At 31.7% G+C, this 26,032-nt stretch overlaps 2 protein-coding genes and 1 long non-coding RNA gene across 3 annotated transcripts; all 3 read right to left on the bottom strand.

The window, feature by feature from the left end:
• Positions 1 to 4,810: 4,810 nt before the first annotated feature.
• Positions 4,811 to 6,656, bottom strand: LOC130825571 (uncharacterized). The gene is made up of 2 exons (XR_009046905.1): positions 6,313 to 6,656; positions 4,811 to 5,567 (listed from the first exon to the last, which is right to left on the bottom strand). It is a non-coding gene; the product is annotated as an uncharacterized LOC130825571 (long non-coding RNA).
• A 2,532-nt stretch (positions 6,657 to 9,188) lies between these two features.
• Positions 9,189 to 17,667, bottom strand: LOC130824774 (inactive glucose-1-phosphate adenylyltransferase small subunit 2, chloroplastic). The gene is made up of 10 exons (XM_057689793.1): positions 17,488 to 17,667; positions 16,438 to 16,746; positions 15,430 to 15,656; positions 14,654 to 14,701; positions 14,075 to 14,234; positions 13,046 to 13,149; positions 11,480 to 11,591; positions 10,364 to 10,462; positions 10,139 to 10,258; positions 9,189 to 9,310 (listed from the first exon to the last, which is right to left on the bottom strand). The coding sequence occupies exons 1-10, from the start codon at positions 17,665 to 17,667 to the stop codon at positions 9,194 to 9,196; spliced, it is 1,476 nt and encodes a 491-aa protein (XP_057545776.1). The 3' UTR covers positions 9,189 to 9,193.
• Positions 17,668 to 19,509: 1,842 nt separating this feature from the next.
• On the bottom strand, positions 19,510 to 25,413 carry LOC130825569 (6,7-dimethyl-8-ribityllumazine synthase, chloroplastic). The gene is made up of 8 exons (XM_057690859.1): positions 25,124 to 25,413; positions 24,908 to 25,026; positions 23,243 to 23,335; positions 21,944 to 22,039; positions 21,418 to 21,496; positions 21,187 to 21,233; positions 20,816 to 20,875; positions 19,510 to 19,952 (listed from the first exon to the last, which is right to left on the bottom strand). The coding sequence occupies exons 1-8, from the start codon at positions 25,260 to 25,262 to the stop codon at positions 19,911 to 19,913; spliced, it is 675 nt and encodes a 224-aa protein (XP_057546842.1). The 5' UTR covers positions 25,263 to 25,413; the 3' UTR covers positions 19,510 to 19,910.
• Positions 25,414 to 26,032: the final 619 nt, after the last annotated feature.

Here is a 26,032-nt window from a genome sequence, read left to right as displayed (position 1 = left end):
GCCTCCTATGGTAGTAAGAGGCATTCGGTTGTCGCTCTTGCAGTGGAGGGGACTAGTACTGTGATGGTTTTGATGGCCCAGCCTGCGAGGTCCCTGAACGTCAACGGGGTATGAAAGGTCCATCTCCTCCAAATGATAGTCATAAGCAGGAGATGAGACGTGCGTATGGGCGGTAGCCGGTGAGGACTCTGCAGCGACTTCCGTTATGAAGTGTTAGAACTGCGTGCTAACGGGCATGCCTTGCGCAATCTCCCTCACCAGCTCCTCGTGGCTGTACCGCATCATTGCTGCCGCACCTTGTGCCTGCAATTAATATTTATTTAATGTAATATTATATTATGTAATCTGCAATTTAATCATTTAAATGCAAATAAAGACTTACAAATTGGGTCATCGTAGGCACAGCAGGTGCGTAATGTGCTGCTGCGATGACGCCACCTGGTGTCATCCATCGGCGAGTGATGAAGAGGAACCACGGCATGTAGTCTGGTGTAGTAGGTGCGCCATGAACATCGACGGCGCACCTTGGGCCAGCAGCTCTAGTCTACGATCTCAACGAGCGATGTGGCGCCAGTTGATCTCCATCCAGTTTGTCGTACCCTGATTTTTGCGCGAAATCAGGTGCAGCTCGGGTTCAGTGTCATAAGGAGGTAGAATGCCCTGTACCAACCCATATCGACGCAGTATGCGCTCTGGTAGTGTACTTCGACAATGTCGAAGCATATGAGTGGCACAGAAGCCCTCCACACACCTAAATGAATCCCCGAGTGCTCGGGTACAATTGCGTAGGCTTCCGCAGGGTACGGGTCCCACAAGCGTGGAAGGAGTGAGTAAGAACCTTCTCAAGTATGGACAACAAGGATTGTTGCTTAGCACACCAAGCTCGCTTATAATTCACATCCACACCAAAACGATCTTTAACTATCTGCCGTACGATAGAAACCTTAATGGATGAGTCTTTAGCAACACAATTTCTAATGACATTGTTAATGACAGAAGATGTCAAGTGAATGTGTCCAGCCGAAACAGTGTCACTATCCAAAACACAAGACCTATGCTTACCCTTATACGTAACAATACGCCATGAGGATAAATATGAATCAAACGTAGCCCTAAGTCTCCAAGAACAGCCCCGCTTACACTTCAAGGTAAGGACAGTTTGGTTTGAGGTCTCCGTTCTATACTCCACATTTCTATGAATATGATAGACTCTGATAGCTTCCAACAACGCTTCTTTGCTATCACACATCATACCCTTTTCCAACTCTCCGTCTTCGGTGTAAATTGTATCACAAGCCCAAGTCCTCCATGAGTTGTCCTCCTCATACTCGTCTAGAGGTGGACACAGGGCATAAGGTGTAGGAGGAATGATTGTAGGAATGTTGCCTAGAGTCATGTCATTTGCTAGCGCATCCTCATCGACATCCAAATCGTCCTCAGAAGGATTGTCAATGAGCTCATTACTCTCATTTCCATCATCCTAAGGTCCCATCTCAGCAGTTTCTCCTAAGTTAACCATTGAATCAATTGGAACTTGATTCGTAGGGGGCTGAGAAAAAGTACAAGGTGCGGAAGGAACGAAAGGATTAGGAGTTTCCTGAGTTGATATAGGCATAGGGGTAGGAGTATGATTAGAAGCAACTACATTCCCTAATGGTACTTCGTCTACGTATAACTCCAAAGAGAGAATTTGGGTGGCATTTGAATGCTCCCACATAGCATCTATAGCCTCATCATCCTCAACAGGAAAGGATTTAAAGCTTATATTTACAGTATTTCTAGTGGGGTCCAATTCAATCTTAGAACATATAAAATGTTTATGCTGGTTCAAATCCATGTTCGAGTTGCATGCAAACAACCTACGTCTTCCCTCAACATAATGAACTTTGCCACTACTTTCTCGAATAGAACCATTCCAAAAACATACTATAGTGACGCGAAATGATGTCATTTTCTACATTAATACAAACAAAATCAACAACATCATCAACTTCATGCCTATACAAGTACATTATATTTATTTGATTATAATCTTTTTTGGTCTAAAAATTATTAAAGTCCATAATGTAACTAAGTTCATACATATATAATACACATAAAATCCAAATAATAAATCAATTAATAAGTTCATAAATGATATTTCTAATACCAACATCACATCAACATTTCTAATAATATTATCAACATTGAATTCAACTAATTCAATAAGTTCATCAACAACATAAAGCTATAAAAACAATTAAAAATTACCTTGAATAGTTATGGATGATTAAGAAGAGTCTTGATTTAAGAACTAGTAACCTATATTTAAAAATATAAGCAAATTTGATTAAAACCCTAAAAAACTACATATATACTAAAAAAACCCAAATAAGTTTACTTTTGAGCAAGCTAAAGTATTCCAGACTAATTTTAAAGTGCCAAATTGAAAGATGAATGCAAGAATTGAAGAATTGAATCTATGGTTTTAGAGGGAGAATGTCGAGTAATAAGGTAGGGTTTTGAAAATTGGGAAAAATGGGAAAATAGGAAGCTGATCTGCGTATTTGTGGAGCATTTTGTTCGCAGTTAGTAACTGCGAACTAGTCAAAACTGGTCAAAGGGCTGTTCACAGTTACTAACTGCGAACAAACTATTTGACCTGTTTTGACCTGTTCGCAGTTACTAACTGCGAACAGCCCCAAACCTCAAGTTTGGGAATTTCACGCTTAGTTTTGGAATAAAGTTGAAAGCTGTATTATTTTGTTCATTTTTTTGATAAATTAGATTAAACATTTCAAATTTTCTCATATAGTAGCATTAATCTAATAGACATTTGGTAGGGGCACAATTCGGTTATATAACATTATCTTAGTGGGTTGTTGCCTATTGGTATTATACATCTATGTTCAGCTGATCTGATGCTTCAAATACGCCAATTACTATCACACAAATGAAAAAATCATTTTCATTACTATTGTCTGGTACTAACAACTAAAAGTACCATCTTTTAATATCGCTTTTGTTCTAATCAAATGTTCCAATGAATTTTGTACAGTTGTTGATGAAATATTTCAATTCTAAATATTCTCGAGTGTGTTTGGTTAAAATTTATAAAAAGTAAATATTGCGAAGAATTAAATAAGATGTCACCAGACAATATTTTAATTTATAAATTGAAAATAAAACACAACTAGGAATAATTTATAAATAGTCTCAAAAGTCAAAACAATTGAAACATTTGATTATTAGAATAGAGGGAGTACGCAAGCCAAACATTAGCACATGACTAAAACAATATCAAGTTAATATTTAGTTTATTGAAATAAAAATGGAATGTCTTTCTAGAAATATTAAAATATAATAATAGGTTTTTCAAGTGAGATGTTTATTCATACTATTGAATCGATTTTAGGTCAAATGTTTTAAGTCGGTTATCAGATTTTTTATTCGTATTAATTTTTATATATCATCATAAATACAACTTTAAAATTAGATTAAAGTCAGATTCGATTATACAAAGTCAAATTAAGAATACTAAATCGTTCTGATTTTAACATATGTAATTTGGACCAAATCTTACACGTGGAAGTGGTAGTCCCTTTGTCATGTTTAGAAGCAAATAATTTGAGGCGGCAGCCATGAATAATGATTGATACAAGTAGTCTTGAGATGGGGTTTACAATTTCGAGGGCATCCTTCCCTCATTATTTTCCATGTTTTGAAGAAAGCTAAGGCATGTTGCCATGCTGCTTAGTGTATATTATTTCTCTCCCTTTGAATCTTTACCATATAAGTTGAATATATAAGAATTTTTTAAGTTGCATGCTTTCCAATAGCTATAGGTTTCTCTTTTTAAAGATTCTTCTTGAGTTGAGGAACTTTTTGACCGCACTCTCCTCTATGGGTATGAGTTGTCGGCTTTCTTCCCTTTCCAAATCCTAACTATAGTTTTCTATGAGCGGGATACACTGGGTATGATGATAATGATATAAGAAACTTTTAAATTATATGTGCAAATTCAAAGAACGAAGTATGTATATTGGTACCTCCACTTGCATTTTAAGGCTATCAGCTTCTTAGATTTGCACTGGATTCTGCTAATATGTCACGTTCCATGTATTTGCACCCTTTATTATTTGCTCAGGTTTCTATTTAGAGCAGTGTTATATATATATATATATATATATATATATATATATATATATATATATATATATATATATATATATATATATATATATATATATATATATATATATATGAGAATCGTGAGAGTCAATTTGGCTGACAAAATCGTGTTGCTTTTTTACTAAAATATGTTATTTTTAGACAAAAAAGTGTTGCTTTTGTTTAAAAAAAAGATAATACTTTTCCTCAAAAGAGTGTTACTTAAAAAAAAATTACGAACAAAACTCACAAAAAGTTTACTTTTTACATAAAAAAGTTAATTTTCGGAAAAAACGTATTACTTTGTATTAATTGTTTTTGAACTTTTTTTTGAAAATAACATCTTTTTGCAAAAAAAGTAGCAATTTTTTTTTAGGAAAAAGTAAAAAAAAAAAATTTTCTCAAAAGTAACACATTTTCTGTAAAAAGTAACACGTTTTTATCAGTTAGATTGGCTCTCACGATTCTCATTTAAGTTTGGTCCTCACTGAAATTTGACCCTCTAAATATATATATATATATATATATATATATATATATATATATATATATTAATTCCATCGACACATGCGCCATTTTCCTGACGGTTTCTCGACTAGAACCATGTATGTTTGCAAAAGATCAAGCATTTACCCGACGCTATAATCAAAACCAACTTCAATTTGACTTTGAAATGTATTTAATATTATGTAAAAACTAATATAAACACAAATTGTAATTTTTAATTGATTCAAAATACCTCGCCTGTAATCGTTCCAATAACCTGAATGTTACCTCTACTTTTGGAAAAAAAAAAAAATTACATTAGAGGCGATGGAGGAACAAAGTAGCTAGAGAATTTACATTTTACATAGAAGTCAAGTCTCTAACATTAAAAGGCATAAAAGCTAAGATGATAAGTAAACCAAAAATCCCAATTGGAAGTAGAAGTAGCAAAAATGGAGGTGGAGGCAATGGTGGAAGTATCAATGGAAGAATCAACAATGAGGCAGTCAGGCAAACCAGCAAAACCATTGATTCTAACCCAAAATAACTCGCTCGTAACGCCTTTTTCCCGGTCATCTGACCGGTGTATCGTCGATTTTCTATCTCCCTTCTCATTATCCCTTCATTATTCATTGGGTTGTTTGTAGGATTTCTCATTGTACATGGTACATTTTTCCTTGCTTTAGTTTCCATGACTATTGTTTTTGTGTAATGGTTTGTTAATGTGAGATAACTCTTGGGTAGTTTTCAAGTTGACAATCATTTAATCAGAATGCACAATAATAATAATGTCAAAGCTTTAATATCAAACAATTATGTTAGGTTATGTGAACTAATAGATCAGTCAGTTTCAATAATCGTTCACGTGAATTAATCAAAACCTTGGAGTGAGCCAAATTTGTTGGCTAATTTGATTCCAAGCTTGATGGCTTCTACAAAATCAAAGGACGCAAAAACTTAAATACATAATACATATGGATATTATAACACAATTTCTTGTATGAGACAATCTCAATCTGAGAGGTTGAGACGCACTTTATGCTTGAGATAGATTGCCCACTAATAAAAAATGTTAATATATGAACTTCTTATTTTAAAGTGTTTCACTAAAAAAAGTCTCTCTCAATAATATTTCATATTATAATAGCATTTCTAACCAATCAAAATTTAAAAAAAAAGAACAAATAAAAACCAATAAAAAATGAACTTTAAAAGTAAAAATACATCAATAATAAACCAATTTTTATCCACTAAAAATAAATCTAATTATTTTTTAGTACTAAATAAACCCGAATATTGCCCACCAATTATTTATTTCTATCACTCCACTCATACAAGTTACAAAAAAAGTCGTAAACAATAGTTGAATTTATTTCGACAATTCTACCCAATAGATGAATTATTTCACCGAATCGAACAAAAATTAGTTATTATTAATAATTTTTACTAAAATTTATCAATCAATTAATAAATCTCAAATCATCATTTGAATATTATTCTCTGAATAACAGGTCAGTGATCATAAATGATAAACACACCAAATGTTAGAAACAAATAGCCAAACAGAAATCAACCCAAATAATAATCAAATCATACAATCCTAAAATAGTTCAAAATTTATTTATTTTCCAATGTTAAAGCAACACTCCTAAAAAAGAAATTGGGTTTAAAAATCACCTGTGATTGTGTTGAAACAAGAATTCCCAAGATGGAAAAACAATCCCAAAAGAGAAAATCAATAAGATTTTGAATAAAATAAAGAAAGGGGAGTGAAGATTAGTTTTAAGAGGGAACAAGAACAACAAAAATGAGGGGAGTTAGGAAAGGTTAATATATACTCTCACAGTTCTTAAAGAATTTTCCACGGAAATTAAAAAAAAAAATTTTAAATAATAAATATATTATTTTATTGAGAAAAAGTAGGAATCATAGACTTAGAAAAATATTAAGAGAACGTTAATAGAAAAATTATATGGATCATAGCCCATAACTCATAAAAAATGTTTTTATATTGAAAAATACGTGGGACCATAAATAATATAAGATTACTAAATTGAAGTTAGTGGAAAATTTGTGAAACCATAAGCATCGTCAAAATAATAAAAATTGGGATAAATAAGATTAATTTTGTCCAAAATTTATGATATAAATAGAAATATTTTTTATGTAAATAATAAATAGAACACGACAAAATGAGAAATTTTTTAAAAAACGGAAAGAGTAATATATAATAAAAAAGGGTGTGTAAAGTTGATGAAAGAAATAAAGGAATAGAGTAGTACCTTTGTAACTTTGTTATTTAACGTTTGTTGTATTTGCCAAAAAAAACTTTTACAAAATATAAATTAATTAAATAAGGAAATTTTTGAAGGGGCAGTGAGAGTAAGGAGTAAGGATTAAGGAGGATGGATGCACTGAACTTCCTAAACAAGTGGGGTTGCTGACAAAGGTAACAATACCCAACTTGTACCATTTTGGAAAATTGTTGGAGAATGGAGATAGGAATAGGAAGGAAAAGTGTCATGTTTTTTAAATTCTAAGGTTCTTCCCCGTAGACTTTATTTTTATGAGAGACTGTTTTTCTGTAATATATGTTAATAATTTATATTATTGAATTTTTTAATTTATGTATGAAACTTGTCTCATGGTGAAATTATTTCATATAAAAATTTATTTAGATTTAAGTTAATTTTGTAAAAGACTATCTCTCGATAAGACAATCCCAAAACGAAAAATTAAAAAGTACATCTTAATAATTTGTATCATTAGTTTATTCTTTTTATCAAAGGATAGTGGGTGGTTTTCAAATTTCAAAACCACATAAAGTTGATAAAACTATTTTAGTTTTGTTTCTTATAATTGATGTATTGTACCTGTGATATTGATACCTATATTAAATTCATTATTTAGGATTTGATTTCAACATTAATTGTAGAATGTTTTAAGCAAAAAGCTTAATTGACCAACTAGTAAACTATCTAATGTTTATTATTTATTTACTTTTTATTATTTTTAGTAATGAGTTATTTATCCGATAGATAGATAGATAAGATAATGTCCACTTTTTTACCTGGTCAATTTTATTTATTTTATGAATGGGAATAGAAAGACAAAGATTTCAATAAAAATATAAGTGGAGAATTTCATTCACTTATATAATAGAGTATTCACACTTATACTCTATTATTTATTGTTATTGTCTTATTTAATTTTTTAATACTGTTCATATCTTACTTTAAATTAATATTTAATTCTTAATTCATAAGTTAAATATTATTGAGTAAAATTTTACTTCATCTGTCTTAATGTAAATTTTACTAATATTAACTTTTTATAATATTCAATCAAACACAAATAGAGACATTTAGGATTTAACCCATGCATTGATTAATATGTAAATATTAAATGAGATAATAATATTGAATAAGAGGAATTTAGAAAAGTTTTATACTCCCTCCATTTCCTGATGAAGTTTCCATAAGGAATGTTCACGGAAATTAAGAAAAAATAATATCTTCTAAATAGTAAAAATATTGTTTTATTGAATGATAAATTTGATGGAGGAAAAGTGGGAACTATAAACATTATAAAATATTAAAGAAAGTTAATAGAAAAAATATAGGAACTAAAACTAATAAAAAAATATTTTATAAAGTTAGTTGTAAACATGTGAGAACCATAAAAAATATAAAAATGTTAAAATGAAGTTAGTGGAAGATATATAGGTAGCAAAAGCATTATTAAAACATTAAAATAAGGATAAATAAGGTTATTTTGTTTAAAATTTGTAATATAAATAAAAAAATTCTTTGTGAAAATAACAAATAAATATCTAAAATAACAAATGGAAACTTCTTTCAGAAACGAAGGTAGTATTGTATTGAAATACAGGAATACTCTAAACATAATTTCAAACATCCATCACCTCAACATAAGTTAATTAAGAATAGGAATTATGAAGTTTGAACCCGTTAAATGAGTTAAATTGTTCCCAACGAGAATTGCCATTGTGGTAACAGTAATAATTGATCTGTTTAAATTTATTTGTTATGATTTAATTGAAAAGCTCTTATAATTTAGTGAAAGTGTAACAAATAAATAAATAAAAATAGAAGAATAACATTTATAGGTATGTTATGCCTTATGAAAAAAGATAAAAAATCGTTTAAATTACTTGTTAGTTGCTACACTTTTTGTTTTTAAGCAATCCAATTAATATGTTTGTCACGCATAATTAAAATTGTAAAAAGATATCTTTATAAATAAATGTATTCATTGCGATGGCCACATATAATCTCACATAAATTTGTTTTTCATGTATAAAGAATTAGAATTAAAACAATATTAATTGATGAATAGTAATTACTGTTTGTACAGTTGTGCTCTTATGAAACATTCAATTGTTATTACAAAAAACGGCGGTTTTCTTTCTTATTTCTTGTTTACTTCGTGTCAAGGTTTTTTCTTGTTGTAATAATGAAGAATGAATAATAAATAATAAATAATAAATAATAAAAATTGAATTTTATGAAGATTTTCTTATAATTGTTATGTATAATTATAAGATGGTATCATCGGGGATTATTGCACTCTTAGTAATGATCACTATTCCATCACGGATCACAAATTCTTGATCTTTCCTGTTTCCCTCCTGGATATTATCTTTGTTTATAATCTGCAAATTTTTCAGCAATTAGTGATCAATGTAACTTTTTGAATTTTTATGTCGCTCCAAATGCTCAAAAATAACCAAAAATCATTCATAATTTGCTTTTTTTTTATTCGCGATGAGATCAGTAAATCATATGATAGTGTAAGTTTTGGAAAAATAGTATAAATGATTTATCAACTTAAATCATTGGTCGAATTGATTTCTTAACATGATTTTAAAGTCAACATGACAGAATTTTACGCATTTGAATCTTATCCATTCTCTTTATTTCAAATAGAATACCTAATGTCATGTACAACCTATTTTGGGATATAGCTTACAACCACCAACCACAACTTACGGTTGAATATTTTTTTTGACATCGTCTCACAATAGAGTCTTTTTAACTAAAAGTGTTAATGCATTTCAAATTTTCCCTATTTTTTTATCGTGTTCTTCTGATGTCTTGTCAAAAAACCTACTCAACTAATAAATTAAGCTAATAATTGGAGTTTCAAAATATTTATATATTCTATGAATGGAGATCAAAATCTAGGTGCCGATAACCTATGGATTATTGGATTTCTTTAATTAGGTAGCTAAACTAATTAAGGATTCTCAGTTTTGTGTTGAATATGGATTTTTTATAGTTCCATTAGGAACTTATTTGGGTTTTCGTAGTGTAAACTTAGAACTATAAGTCCCTGATATATGCAGATCGGATCTTATCTCAATTAGAACAAATATGGTATTTTTTAGACAAGATTTTGGGAACGAATCTCATATAGTCTGATAGTCTTCGTTTCTCTCAACCTATCCTGTAATCCAAAAAAAACAAACCAATGAATTTACCATGACTCTTCTTCCAATTCTTGCATTTTTGTCAATTATAGCTTTCCTTACAAACGACCCTTGTCCAATCCCGATACGAATAGTCGACTTCTTTTTCTTCATTAACGGTACCAAATCTTCCTGTTTATTTCAAAATATGTAAGTTCAATCATAAAGTAGATTTATTTCGATTTAGTTTATAGTATGATATAATATGATATGATATGACAGATATATTGATCTTACTTGGTAAATATCAGATCCCATGAGAATTGAATCTTCAATCACAACTGCATCCTCAATTCTCGTTCCGTGACCAATCACGGACCCTTTAATCCTGCAATTCTGTTCTTAATAAAACAATGATTCAAATATTAGCCCTTCTCACTACAAATAATATTGTATGTTCCTGTGCTTAAAAATGTTCATACACACGCACGCTTATATGCAAGATTGATGTATTTAGATACGGTGACTTTGAGCTTAGTCACTCTTATAAGCGTGGCTGATTTTAAGCTTTGGTTTGTGACGGTTACACTTACAAGCGTGGCTAATTCTGGGTTTAGTCACACTTATAAGCGTAAGCATAGCATAATGTAGCTTGATATAGTTGATATCTAGAGTGTGTAACAAATCCTGGGATAAATAATGTAGCTTGATATAGTTGATATCTTGAGTGTGTAACAAATCCTGGGATAAGAGTATATAACAAGGGCTATTCTTGATCTTAGACAAGGTAGATATTTGTCTATGGCCTTCAGTTTGAAAGAGTCTAATATCTGAAAATTCTGATTAATAAAGTAGACACTAAAAAATTTGCAATTTATAATTACTTATTTTATTAATTAAGAAATATATGACACGTCTACGTTTATAATAATAATAATAATAATATACAGGGTTTGTCTTTATTATTTTTCCAAACATTGTTAAAATTCAGAAGCAATCCTTTATAGAGTATTAGGCCGTGGCAATTCGTCACATAATCTCACCGTGGCCAACTCGTGTGGACACGGAACACCCGTGGGCTCGGACCCACAAACCTACGGATCAAGAGCATTGACTTGCACATATATTTGGTGAGGTTCATTGTTTCCCAAAACCATATGTAGGAAGATTAGCTCACATAATATATATGTAAGTCCACAACCCACTATTTGATCGATGTGAAATCTTGTCTCTCAAATGTGAAGTATTTCCAACAGAGAGGACAATTTTTTTAAATTTGCCTTGAGCCCATAAAATACCAGAAACGACATTATATATAACATTCTTGGAACGTCAGGTAAATTTTTGTGTGCTTGACATGCTATATACAAAGAATATTACATGATATAGGAATAAAAGGTGTTAAGTTCTTACATTTAGGATGCAACCATCTCCAATGGAACTATCACTTATTAGAGAATCAAGAACTCGTGTTGGAGGGAGACGCCGAGCCAATGTATAGAGAGGAAAGTCTCTATGACAAAAGCTGTTATCAAAAATTAATATAAAGTAAATAAATTAGTTGCTTGAAATTTTGTGTTGTTTGGTTGCACTTTAGTTTCAGAAAAATAGAAATTCTCAGAAGATGATTAAAAATTGATTATTTAAAATTTTACTGGAATTAATTCTTACAACTTGTATGAATTTAATCACAATGATATCTTTGGTTATTAAAAATCTATTTTCTAGGAATTTATGAAGTAAATGATTTCTCGTGCAGTTGTGTTCAGGGCCGACTATTTGGAGGAGCAGTATAAGCTACCGCTTAGGGCCCTGATTTATAGAGAGCCTCACATTTTTGCTATATGGTTAAAATTAAAATGAGGGTTGTTGTGCAGTGTGTAGCAAAATTAAATGGATAGGGAGAGTATTATATAAATTGGTTCATAAATTTGTATTATCAACTTGTATTGAGTGATTAGGATATACTAGTATCAATTATTGTAGATGAGCAATATAATCTCTCTTGATAATTTTTAATTTACTACTTTTATTATTAGTTCAATTAACATAATGATAATAGTGGTTTATACTTTAAAATAAAAAGAAATGACTATTTGAATTTAATATTAATAGTTGCTGGTTCCTGTATTATGAAATTTAGCAATATTTTAAGATATTGAAAAAAAAATTATACTAATTAAAGTATTGATAAATAAATTTACAAATATCAACATATAATAGAATGTAATTTTAAATTTTAGAGGCTCATAATTTATATTTCGTTGATGGCCTTGTCATGTTAATTAAAAGCTTGTTTGGTTGACACGCATTAACATAGGATTTTGAAATGAATTTTTTTTGGTTAGCAATTTATCATAGGAACTTAAAGTTCCAAGGAAGTTATAACTCGTAGACATTAATCACCATGGTAACCCCTCGGTAATTACAAATTTTTGTCTTAATTAAAATTTTTATTGTCAGCCATATACTTCTTCCGTTTTGATATTGTTGCTACATTTGCATGAGCAGGGGATTAAGAAAAGTGATTGACCTACACTGTAGCTGATTGTTTACTTTATAGAGTATAATATTTTATTATTGTTAATTGAAAAAGAAAAAGGAAAAATAGGTTGTTAGGTTATTATATAGAGTATAGTATAGTATTTTATTATAAAGTATAGAGTATAAAGTAGGATAAAAATAAGGGTAGGTAGAATTTTAAATGATTGTTTTATTACTAAAAACAGAAATGTAGCAAGTAATATGAAATTGCTAAAAATAAAAAATGTAGCGGGTATTATGAGACGGAGAAAGTAACATTGTTTTCTATGGAAATTAACAAGAGAATTAAATTTCCGTGCATTATAAATTTTCACAATTATATAATTTCGATGACAACCAAAATCACAAATTTTAATATTAATCAAACGAGTCCAGTAAATATAAATTTAAGGTTAGGAAGTAAATTGCATGTTATTTTTAGCAAGTTTAACTTACTCGTATCTTATGTCTGTTGTCTTTGTGCTTTCCATGTTGGCTTCATAGAAACCTTTGATGCTTTGCATGTTTTCCCAATATCCATCAAATAAATGTGCTTTGACCTGGTTTTGACCCAAAAAAGCACAAGACAAACCATTTTTTAGTTATTTCTAAAATTAGACAATCTAACGTGTTCTATCAGGATATTTTATCACCCTAACGTCGTTAAGAGGCTTCTATTTAGACTGGGTTGGAGATGAAGAGTAATTTCGAATGTATGCAATCTTACTTTTATAGTAAACATCATTTGAAAGTTTACATAAATAAAAAATGCACATAATTCAATAAACCATTTTAATATAATCTATTATATCTCTAAACCAAAAAACTAAAATCATCGGCTCCAAGAGCCTTTTCCCATTACAATAAGTTGTTTATTAACATTTAAAATTTCTTATAAATTAAAAAACACTGGGGTGTTTGGCAAACAGCTGATAGCTAATTACAGTGGCTAATTTGACCAGCTTATTTTATTAATTAGTTTGACCAAGTGATTTTAAACCAGTTGTTATGAACATCTTGTTCAAAATCAGCTTATTTATATCAATAAGTTGCTTCAACCAAATAGTTTATCAAACAGTAACATTGGCTGATTTCACTACTCAACCCTCTATTTGTATCAAAATAAGATAAAATTACTCCATAAGCTATATATTTTGCCAAACACTCCCACTATTTTTTTTATGTGATGGAAAACTATCGAAAGCTCGTTGAAAATAACTCATATGTGATCCCTTGTAAAAGAATTAGAGAGAGCAAGCTGGATTAGATTAGCTACTCCTTTTATTACCCGTTGGCTTTAAGAAGAAATTTCATCGAATTTGTATGCAGTCAACTCTACTTTTGTGTGGATTACTTGTGTGCAATAAACCCAATTATCAAGGCTAATTCTTTGTGATTACATTTACTTATATTTGAATTTTGAACAATATTAGCTGGAAAAAAAAGACAAAGAAGAAAAGGCATGTACATTTAGAAATGGCTGACCTTCATCCCTATTGAAATAGCACCTGGGATCACTTCACTACTGAAGTCATTTGCCCATGGAAAATCTTCCTTCAAAATCTTTACTAATGCCTCTTTTTTTATGACATAGATTCCCATGCTTGCATAAGTAGTACATTTATTATCTTTACAATTTTCTACTCTTCCTACCTGATTTTATCTCACAAAAAGTTAGTCTCAAAATAATTTTCTAGCTACTAATCATCATTATCGGTATATCCCGCTAATAGATGGTATGATTAGGCATCAGGGTCTATAGAAAGATGGAAGGCGGCATTGTTAATGTATGTATAAAAAACATTATGAGGTCACAATCATTAGCTTGAGCTTTTGGTTGAGTTGTCTCATTTACATGGTATCAGAGCTAACGTGACAAGAGGTCACTGGTTCGAATCCCATCCACATCTCATTATTTAAAGTGAAATATTTAACACTTTGTATGAGGAGTAGGCCTGTCAAACAGATCAGGTTGGGTCGGGTTCGAGTTCGGGTCATATATAAACAGGTCATAAAACCCTTGACCCAAACCTAACCCATTTAGTTAATTGGGTCGAAAATCACAACCTTGACCCGACCTGCAACAGATCAGATTGACCTGATTTCGACCCACTTAACCTGTTTATAATTTTATTTTTTTCGTTTTAAGGTTTTTAACATTGATTAAATCTAACTTTTTAGGCTTTAATTTTAACTTTATGTTTTTTTGTTGTTTATTTTGTATTTACTATGAAAAATAAGAAAATATTAAATGAACTAAGTTTAGCTTATATTTATTGATTTAACTCAAAATTAACAGATTTAATTAAATGGGTTATACAAGTTTTTTTCAGGTTTAAAATTTTAACCTGAACCTAACCCATTTAATAAACAGATTAGGTCAGGTCGACCCATTTAATTAATTGGGTCAAAAGTCTCAACCCAAACCCACTTATTTCGGGTTAGGTTTAGGTCGGGTTAATAGGTCGGGTCAACTTTTGTCAGTCTTAATGAGGAGGACATGTGTTTCATCCACCCGTCCCCAATCATCACGAAACGCGACCCGAATCGCTCAATATGACGTTTCCGATTTAGAAGACCTTTTTTAAAGGTATTTTGGCCTTCATTTATAAATTAAAGAAAAAAAAGGTAGAAGAAAAAGATAAAACCTAGAAATCAAAAATAATTTCTCTTGAAAATAATTTCTTAAAGCAAAATAATCATTTGAATTTAATTTTGTTTTGAAATGTATAAAGATTACAACCAAGAAGACTCGGCTTTTTGAATATTTTAACTACTCAATGATGAGATAATTGTTCAAGAAACTCACCAAAGGAAATGTGGTTTGTTGTTCATATAGCTTTAGTACTTGATTATCTGAATTTACTGTCAAAATTCCAAAACCTTTGTCATTTGTTTGCTCAGAAATTAGAGCAGAAATAGTGATATCAGCTGTAGTTTGTTGATGAAAATGAAGAATTTCTTGGTAATTCATTCTGTAGAGATGGTAACCAGGAAGGATTAGGAAGTCTGTCACAGGACTGTCTTCTAGCATCCACAAAAATCTCCTAATGGCATCAGCATTTCCCTGCCATTTCCATGTTAGAAAACACTTGCAAAAACACGTTGTTTGGCAAATGATTGTTAATTGTTGGCTTTTTTAGTTGTTTTGCTTGCGCGGCTAGAATTATTGACTGTTTATTAGAGAAAAAGTAGACTAACAAGCCAAAAGTCAATTAAAAAGTCAAGCATATCAGTTTTTTTGTTTTGGGTATAACCAACTTTTCAAGCAGCTAAAATGTCTTTTTTAGTTGTTTTGTTTGACCGACTACAAATATTAACTGTTTATTAAAGAAAAAAGTGGTCTAACAAACCAAAAACTAATATAAAAAGTCAACCATAACAGTTTTTTTTTTTTGGGTATAAGTCGACTTTTCGGGTAGCTAAAATGTCTTTTTCATTTGTTTTGTTTGACCTTCTATAAATATTGACTGTTTAATAGAGAAAAAATAGACTAACAAGCCAAAAGTCAATATAAAAAGTGAACCAGAACAGTTTTTTCTTTTTGGGTATAAGTCGACTTTTCAGCTAGTTGTAATGCTATTTACCAAACACCCTTTTTAGCTTTCGAAAACCAACAATCTAAAAGCCAAAAGTAACACAAAATCCAATTGTCAAAGTTTCAACCTAAAATAGACTAATGGTCTACTTTCTCTATGCCTTGTACGTTCCCAGTAAAACATAATTCACCAGCTAATAAGCATATTACATTAGCAATTCCGATAAATTAAGCGAATCATGTGACACTCTTACACAAGTTGTTCCAAACAACATAGAAAAGACCTTCTAGGGTGAAAATGAATTCTAACCTGAAACCAAGTCTGATTTTGTGGGGTTTGACAAGCAGCAATAACTTGAAGAAAGTGATCTTTTCCAAGACCAAAATTAGAATAAGCTCTTGTGAGATGGGAATTAAGAGAAGTGGAATTAAATTGTGTTAATGCATACATTTTTGTTATATTGCTATGTATACAGTTGCTCACAACACCATCTATCAGTCTGTACTTCGCTCCTAATGGCACTGCCCCTGCTGATCTTCTTCGAGTCAATAGACTTAAGTCGCAATCGGAACCATTACCGAACAGTATTGCTGCAACGCTCTCACTTCCACAATCTCGCTAATACAACAGTAAACACGCGCGCACAGACAAACACGCAAACACACACACACATTAACAATATGATCCAACAAAAGTATGATCTACAATGAAATGCACATAACATCGGTAGGGATGGACATGGGTTTCGGACCCTAATTTAAGGATCTGGACCCATCTATTTTTGGATCCTCTGGGTCATGGTTTGATCTGCATCCATAACCTTAGGGTCCAAATATGGGTCTGGGTTTGGGTCCCACATGTTTGAAACCCAGATCTAATTCATAGACCCTTTTGCATATTTTTTTTATTTAAATTATATACTTAGTTATTATGTGGATTTAATTGTTTGATTTGAAACTTTGTTATATTTTGAAAACATCACATAATTTGGAACCTTGTTGGTTTATGTGATTTGAAATGTGATTGTTGTATTTGGGTTTTAAAAAACATAAGACTTGATAAATATTTCGTTTTAATAATTTAAATGTTAGAAAGCTTCATATATGTGGTCGCTCAATTACTATAAAATACTAGAAGTGGTTAAAAATGTTTAAATAATTTTACACGAATGAAGGAAAATTATATAATATGTTTTTTAAAAAAGTAAACAAAATATTATTTTGGACCCAGCTTCAGAGCCAAGAACCGCCAGGCACTAAAATTTTCAGACCCAATGGATCGGTCTAGTCTGGATCTAGCTAGACCCGACCCAGATCTAATCCATGCCCATCCCTAAACATCAGTCATCGTAAATCAAACCTGATTCTCAAATGTCGATAATGAAAGGCGTAGCCTTTCATCGGGTTGCTCGAATTTCGTCGAAGCCAAACACGACCAATCGATCTTATTCGGAATCCTAACCTCATTGGGTTGAAGTCTTGTAACTTGGTGTTTGATATTCATACTCCAAGATGTTGAATTTAAGTGCAATGTGACCATGATAAGTGATTTTGTACAAGTGTTTTTGATTTGTTTTCGTTATAACACAACCAATGCTTCATATTTGTCTTAGGAGTCATGTATTATATTGAATAAAGATGTATTACCAAACATTAAAGCAAAGGAGAAGACATAGACAGGAAGAATATTGAGGTTTCTTCTTGATAGCTACTATTTTTGTACATAATTTATGTTGTTTATAATTGAAATAATCTTATGGTACAAAATGATTATAATTATTTGATTTGTTTTAAGTTAATTTTGAAGGGTTTGAAGAGAATTTATTGTTTGTTTAAGGAAATTGATTTGAGTTGATTCCAAGCTTCTAATTATCGCTTGTCAGTTCACAGTCACTTTCTTCTTCTTTAGTTTCTACTTTTGGTTGCTTTATTCTTGTTGATGCAAAATGTGCTTTTTTTTTTTAATTGAATATATCATGGAAAATTCTTGTCTAGGAATCTTTGAGAATTAATGGGATAGATTGATGGCCCCTCAATTCGAGTGTGTTTATTTGGATCGGGTTGATTTCTAGTTATATATATAGTTAGTTTAAAATCAGGTTTTGTGTTTATGTTGATATTTTAGAGGTGTTCGAAATAGATCTGATAATTTGATATTTAACCGACCTTGAAACTAAACCCGACTTAACTCGATTTCAAAATGAATTTAAAAATAATTTAAAAATCAATGTGGACACAAGACCCGATTAGGAACCGACTCGAAATAGACCCAATGACCTGAATGAACACCTCTATGATTTTTACATAATTTTAAATCCATTATTGAAATCGGGTTAAATCGAATTCGGTTATTAAATCGGGCTTATGTTGGATCATCAATAATGTTTTGAACACCTTGGCTTTTGTTGTATTTTCGATTTTGGTCTGTCTCATGAGATTTACTTTATTTTTATTTTTGTACATGACTCACATCTTTCTTTAATTCTCTCGATTACACATTTAATTTATTTTTTCATCTTATCAACACATTTTTTTATTTGTTCATAAATCATTTTTTTACCCATTTTTCTCCCTATTCTTAATTTTCATAAAGACAATACTTGTGGCAATTACCATGGGATGAAGGCAGTATATTTTATGTTTTGCCAAATGCCAAATATAGCCCACCAAAAACAATGGATAACAACTTGAAAGGTAAATTAAATAAATTGCTTAATTTTTTTATAAGACTTCTTTATCCTGTTCTTAATTTTCTAATATGATTTTGGCACTCACATTGCTTGATTTTTAAGCCATCATTCCTTTTGATATTTAAGTATTAGAGTAATCACAATTGCTGAAACGTTTTTAAACACCTAAAAAATAATGTTTTATTGTGAAATTGAAATTAATAAATGTAAGAATATGAAAGTAAACCAATAAACAATCACATAAAATTTAAATTCAGCCAATGTGGACTACTAATATTTTGAAAAGAAAAAGGTTTCCCAAGGATACACCTCTTCCATGTTCTATGATCTCTACTAGTATTGTATGAATTCATATCCAAGTAATAAGATAGAAAGGAAGAAAAACAGAGATCATCTCTAATTGGAAAGGCCCATTATAAATTTTTTAAAATGTTGTAAGTAGGTATTAAGGATACGATAAATACGCATTAAGGATAATGTAAGTGCATTAAAAATACGGTAAATAGGCATTAATCTTTAATGGGTTGGACTTGAGATATATCTGTCAAAAAGATGTCTCTCAATACACTAGCTAGAAGAAAAATGGCTGATTTTGGTTGCTATATTTTCTTCTCAATGCAACCCAATTATCAACCAATTAAAAGGGGTGAATATTTATCCCCTTTTTAATTATGAAATAAGGATTATTATTATATAAATAAAACAGAAATATTTCAATAATGGCAAGCAAATATGATGTAACATTCAAGAAACATTCTGAAAGTTTTGTAAGAGGAAATCAATAGGCATGGCTTTCCAACTATTCAAAGCTGCCCACCAAAGCTTTTTGCATACAATTTCCAAAGTATTTATTCCCAAAATACAACTCTATCAAAAACCCAAAAACAAAAATTGAAAATAAAATAAAAATAATGCAAAACCCAAAGGCTTGCCCATTCATCCTTGCTCAAAGGAAGTTTATCGTTCACTCTTTGCGATTCCCTTGTCTCCCTGTAGGCATTGGAGGAACGTATGTAGCAGCCTTGGGTATAAGCAAACCTTGAAGCGTTTCAATGAACAAGGGAACTACCTTAAACTTCGATGAGATTGTAAGTTAGGCTTTCAAATGATGTTCGAAGAGCGATGCCATCTCAATCTGCCAACACAACATAGCTCGTTTATAATATGGCATTAAGAGCCATAACGTATAAGCGATAAAGAAAAAAAGACGACTAGTTGATAATCTCCCGTTTAGCTCATCACATCTTCGCCCCTGGCTTCCTTCAGGTAAGAACAATGCACGTTTTGGAGAGTCTTGCAAGTGAGTCTTTAACAAAGACTAGCTTAAGTACAAAAAATGTTTTTTCGCCCCTACTATGAGTCTTGAAGAATATAGACATTTCATGTCCAAGTTTACTGCTTGTAAGTGAGTCTTAGGATAAAGTGTAAAACTAAGAAGAGCCTCGTATGAGTCTGAATAGTAAAAAAGTGGATAAAATTTAGTGAAAATCTGATGTGATATTGTCTGATGATTGTGGTTCGAGCCTAAGGAATTATCACTCCTCCCAACCGAAGTTTGATCAATGCTACGGAAGTGGGAATGGTAAAGGGTTGATAAAAGATCTGAAATGTTCACATATAAAGGCTAAGATAGGACAACAAATTCAACTACGACAAAGGTGAAGAGAACATCCCCTCGAAAAAATTTAAGAAAAAAAGGTTTTTGTGACCAAGATTCTTCGAGAAAAAAACCCTTATCCTTTGAAGGGTTGGTTTAGCCTAATGTTGCCAAAGCGCTCATTGAGTTGCGGGTTAAAAATAAAAAAAATAAAAAAAATAAAAAAAAAGGTTAACGTCACATTCAGAAGGTTTTGAGGTTACATACATCCCTACCAGTGAGAAACTCTAAGAGAAAGGGCAACATTCTATACGTAAGATGATTAGGACATACGGGAAAAGTCATAATGATTATCCTTCCAAATATATTTTACCGGCAACAAGATTTAAGTAAAAACTTACAGCTGTTAGTGCTGCTTCAGAACCTTTATTGCCCGCCTTGCCACCAACTCTGTTAATGGCCTGCGATTAGGATGTAAAGAAACGCCAATTAATTCAAAATGGCAATGTATCTTCATCAGTGAGCCGGAGGCAGAAGACACAAGGTAATCAAACTAACAGCTATAGAATAATAACCGAGTATCCAAAAAAAAGCTGTTAACAATATAGACAAACTGATCGCTCAATCAGTACCAAATGACAAGTGGCAACTGGAATTAGGAAACGAGGAATACTCTTGCCGTTTTGCAAGTGACAGATGAGAAATGATATGAAATTTGAATTTTGGATGGCATGCTAAAACATTAAACGAGAAAACAAAGGGAAAAAATTACCTGATCCATGTCATCACAAGTAAGGACACCAAAGATACAAGGCACTCCTGCGGAAAAACAACATTACAAGTTTACAACTGTCCGTACAAGCCACAACTCTACAACTACAAGCAGTAAAATCCAAGTAAACTAAAGGAACAAATGAAATAATATAAGTGATTAGTAAGTAGCTTTGTCTTCTGCCAATATCCCCTAAAAAGTGTTACTAGCATATGGATTATGATGCTTTACCTGAATTTAATCCAGCCGAAAGTACTCCAGAGGAGGCTGAATTAACGACAGCATCATAATGTGAAGTATCACCCCGTATCTAAACACAACACCAAGAAATTAAGGTCAATGACATAGAAAATAGTTTCGTTATAAAAACATGATGAGGTCACAAGAACATCTATACATGATGCAAAAAGTTCTACAAAGTCTCCATGTAAGCCTCATTTTGGATGATAACATAAGAGAATTTTTTAGTCAGCCTATGAAACTCAACATAAAGGGTAATCACCAACTTTAATGAAGCATTTAAAAACACGTTTGTACATGAGTTCATTCCCAGACCACGTATATTATGGAAGTAATTGCGACATCCCTAAACGGGAAAACTCTTGAAAAACAAAAACTCGAGCTGAACAGCCAAATAATCAAAAAAGTGCAAAATGTGGTAAGGATGCATCCAAATAAGGATCATGTGGAGACAATGACTGGTCTTTGAAAAATAAAAAGCAAAAAATAGAAATCAAAGTATGCTTAGAAGACCTACCACAGCCCCAAGACATATAATAGCATGATATTTTCCTGATTTACCAAGTTCCTGGGCAGTAACACCAAGCTCATAAGCACCAGGAACCCAAAAAACCTGTCATAAAAAGAAAAGAAATCAAAAGTCATCATTCTGAATGAACTGCGTAATAAAAGATGCAAAGTTTTGCACACTTATATCAGAAAAATAAGTGCATTAATGGGATATGAGAATCTAAGGAGAAGTCCACAAAGTTCTCATAAGAGATGATAGAGATTTTCAATTCTGGCGCAATAAGGATCTTCTGTAGCTTTTTAAGAGAATTGCCTTATATAAATAGATAATTAGGGGGAGCCCCAAAATCAACTTTAACAGCTCTACATGCAATAGTACATCAGAGAAAATGGGAAGGATTTGGGCAAGCAAGATAAACTCTTAACACCTTTACATGCAATAGTACCTAAAAAGCAATTTTTTTACACCTTGAGGATGCGGATAGTATAATGTCGTAGATTTGAACAGTTTTCCAACTTGGGCGATATGATGCAATTAATTTATGCACTATGATAACAAAGGCCTTGAATCTTTTACTTTTAAATCAGAGAACTTGTTGTAGCCAGGGTTATGTCCAATAGGTAATAAGGAAGCCCAAATCCTTCAATAAATTAATACCTACCTGTTCCTCAACATTTATTTTTTTCACTTAGCTAAAAGCAATGAATACCATGTGAGTTCAAATATACTTCTAGGCATGAGCGCATAGATGACTACCCATACATCAATGATGAATAACGTAAATATGGGATGAACCCACGCAATCTGATTTAATTGACCATTGCGTACTCTACAATATATCAGGTTATCTGCTCAATATATACCATGTGAGTTCAAATATACTTCTAGGCATGAGCGCATAGATGACTACCCATACATCAATGATGAATAATGTAAATATGGGATAAATCCACGGCAATCTGATTTATGTGACCATTGCGTACTGTACAATATATCAGGTTATTTGCTCAATATCTACATGCATGTAGCACTAAGCATAACGCACAAACAAAAAGAAATAAGGTCTTACTAGAGACACCAGGTATCCACATGTAAAACCGAGATTAAAAAGGAATGTTTGAACTAGAAACAAAAAAAACTGGCTCAAAAAAGCAGTCTCTAATCCCTAACATTCTACCACTTCAGTTTTCAAACCCCAAGGACAGAAGAAGAAAAAGTAAAGCAAGGAAAAAACTTGTTTTAAGTATTTCATGGCACATAAACATACAAGGCATACGCATTACTAAGTACAGAGAAGAAACATACATCTATATCTTCAGTGACTGAATATTTCTTAAAAGTGTCAAGAGCTCCTTCCATTAGCCGCCTTGTTATAAATTCATTAAACTTCGCCACAACCTGAACAAAAGAAAAAATGTAGACAAATTAGAGGTGCACATCTTTCAGCTTCTATTATGCTTCACAAAGCTATGCTCTTTTAATGAGTTCATGACAAATCATGAATGATGCTTTGCAAGACCAGGTTACTTTGTACTAGCAATAAAATCAGATCCTCAATATTTTATGTTTCAAATTTCAATTTTCAAACAGTAGGAAGCTAATCCTGAATTTATATTGCTTTCATTATCTGATAAAGCTTGGGTTCAGCATTGATTGTTTTGTCAGTAAGTTTCAAGTTTCAGCATAGTTAAAATCTCAGAATTAACCTGTGAATCAGTAGTTCATTGAGTCATTGTTGTAGCTACCAAGCAGATATAACAGCTTGAATGATAATCTAGAGAAAATGACAATTAAGCCTCATTCTAAGAGAATTGTAGACCTAACACCGACAAACAAATGCCCGATTTTAATGTTACCACTAGTCACCCATCTTCATAGATAATGAGCAATAGAATAAACTTATGGTAACCCACCACATGATTCACTAGAGAGGAAAAAAAGAGTTTGAACTATCAGTTGGAAAACTGTCATACTTGTGACACGTGACAAGAGTACAATTGCAGAATATAGGGAATACAAGAAAGCAGCAAGAATTGAGAAATGAAAAAAGGGTGTGTTAGCGAGCATTAGATAACAATGCTGTTATGAGGGACTCTTAGAAAGCATCTGGGAGAGGGAATAATCTAGCAAATGCATATACATAATGATGTAATACTTGGTCAAGGGTATGAAATGAATATGATCTGAATTCTCTCTCATATTTCTTCTTCTCTTCTCTATTCTATGTTCTTCTTCTCAACCTCTAGTCTATGTCTTAAATTTCTCCTTTCCTCTGCTATTTTCTCTTACTGTATTCTAATCTCTTCCTTTTCTTGTTCCCAGTTTGTGGTTCATAACAGACACCTGATTTTTTTCATCCTAATCGACATAGAAGTATTATTTGCAAGACATTTGGAGCAATGTGTCAACATTATAATCAAAGTACTTAAAACATTGATGAAATTATTTTAATATCGATATCAACATTTGACTATTAACTAAGGAACCCTTATTCTTAGAGCCAAGTTAAACACTAATGGCTCATTTAGCTATTGGTATCAAATGGAAAAAATGAAAATGATAGGTAGTGTTCAAATTCATGAGATTTATCATGTCATTCCCATGATAACAAAGATCTAATCCACATTTTCTTTACAATTTCCATTACCCAAATAACACTTGCCCAAGTGGTGATAGATGGGAACAAATTTTGCTATCAAGTAAATTACCCAGCAAATTCACATGAAATTTCCATTAGAGTTACCACAATTTAATATCAACGACTTATTGATATAGATACCAAAATACCAATAATTTTCATCATATCATTCTCATTAGGTTTTCACATGAATTATACTGACCCACTTGCTACCTAGCCAACAAACAACACAACAGAACAGCAAAACAAATTTCCGGGAAAAGAAAACAATTCAAGGGCAAAAACTGGACTGTTTTCTGCATCAAATGAGAGAAAGAAAGAGATAAACTAACAATGGCGAATCGGAGGCCCTGGGTTTTAGTGACGAATCCTTCAACTTCCCTCACTGCATTTGTCACTACAAATGAGGCCCGACTTTTACTTTCTCTTGCAACATGAACTAACCCAGTACCTGAAATCATAAATCAAAAATGGGAAACTATTAAAAATCTACTCAAATCCAACAAATTACAAAACCGAAATGAAAACAAGTGCAGCAAACTACAAACCGGGAAAAGACGAAGGGGAAAAACGTGGAGCAGAAAAGCGAAGTATGGTGAAAGATTGATGAATGGAAGTGGGTTTAAGAGACGAAAATTTAGGGTTTGTAGCAAGAACACAAGATTGAGAAGCTAGAAATGAAGCCATTTTTTGGAAGTGAGTTGCGATTGTACAGATGGTGAAGCTGAAGAATCGAGGAGATTTATAGGATGGTAGAATGAGCAGCGTGGTTCATGTGGCAGTGTATTTGAATATGAATCATGCCTTTTGATTCATTTTTTGATTTTGACATGTTGGTTGAACAACAAGCTTAAAAAAAAGTGTTTTGAAAAGTTCATTTTTAAGACAATACAAAACTAGTTTGGTTGGCGTTTTTCATTAGATTTTGAGTTATTGATTTAACTTTTCTAATTTTTTGTACTAATTTAGCAAATATTTTCATAAACAACTTTCTTATTCGGCTAGCTTTAAAATCAATAAAAATAGTGAATTATTTCAATTACTCAAACAAACGAACAACCTACACTCAATTGCCAAACATTCTTTGTGAAGTAAACTTTAGGTAAGACTTCATACAAACATATTTCATTTTATTGTTCGTACTGGGAAACAAGACCCCAAGTGTGCACTTGTGAGAGTTAGGGGAGAATCAACCTAGTATACTCCCCTTTTACAATCACTGGATGAAGCAACCTTGGGCATCAAAGCTAGAAATCATCCTAAAACAACTATAGAATGGCTAAAGGGAGCATTAGAGACCATAGGAAACGTTGCATAAAGTCGAGATTCTACCAGAAGCTACCAACACCACTATGCTCGAATGAGCATTATTATGCTCGAACGAGCAGCTCTCCGCTTTGTTTTTGCTCCTTGTGCAGATGTCTCATTCATTTGACACATTTTTATCTTGCCCGTAA

This window comes from Amaranthus tricolor, chromosome 10, assembly GCF_026212465.1.
Source record: "Amaranthus tricolor cultivar Red isolate AtriRed21 chromosome 10, ASM2621246v1, whole genome shotgun sequence".
Taxonomy (NCBI): Eukaryota; Viridiplantae; Streptophyta; class Magnoliopsida; order Caryophyllales; family Amaranthaceae; genus Amaranthus; species Amaranthus tricolor.
This window is presented reverse-complemented; position numbering and strand designations above follow the sequence as displayed.

Bases quoted from the DNA above. Each gene is read 5' to 3' on its own strand.
- LOC130824774 (XM_057689793.1), bottom strand. From the start codon at position 17,667: ATGGTCACATTGCACTTAAATTCAACATCTTGGAGTATGAATATCAAA. The intron at 14,702-15,429 runs GCTATATGAACA...AAACAGGTTAAG, and splicing joins TCAGATAATCAAGTACTAAA to TGGGTCGAAATCAGGTCAAT. The intron at 14,235-14,653 runs GTGATTTTCGAC...TCAGGTAGGAAG, and splicing joins TTGCAGGTCGGGTCAAGGTT to AGTAGAAAATTGTAAAGATA.
- LOC130825569 (XM_057690859.1), bottom strand. From the start codon at position 25,262: ATGGCTTCATTTCTAGCTTCTCAATCTTGTGTTCTTGCTACAAACCCT. The intron at 25,027-25,123 runs GTTTGTAGTTTG...TTATGATTTCAG, and splicing joins TTCCCCTTCGTCTTTTCCCG to GTACTGGGTTAGTTCATGTT. The intron at 22,040-23,242 runs GTATGTTTCTTC...TTTTTATGACAG, and splicing joins CAGTCACTGAAGATATAGAT to GTTTTTTGGGTTCCTGGTGC.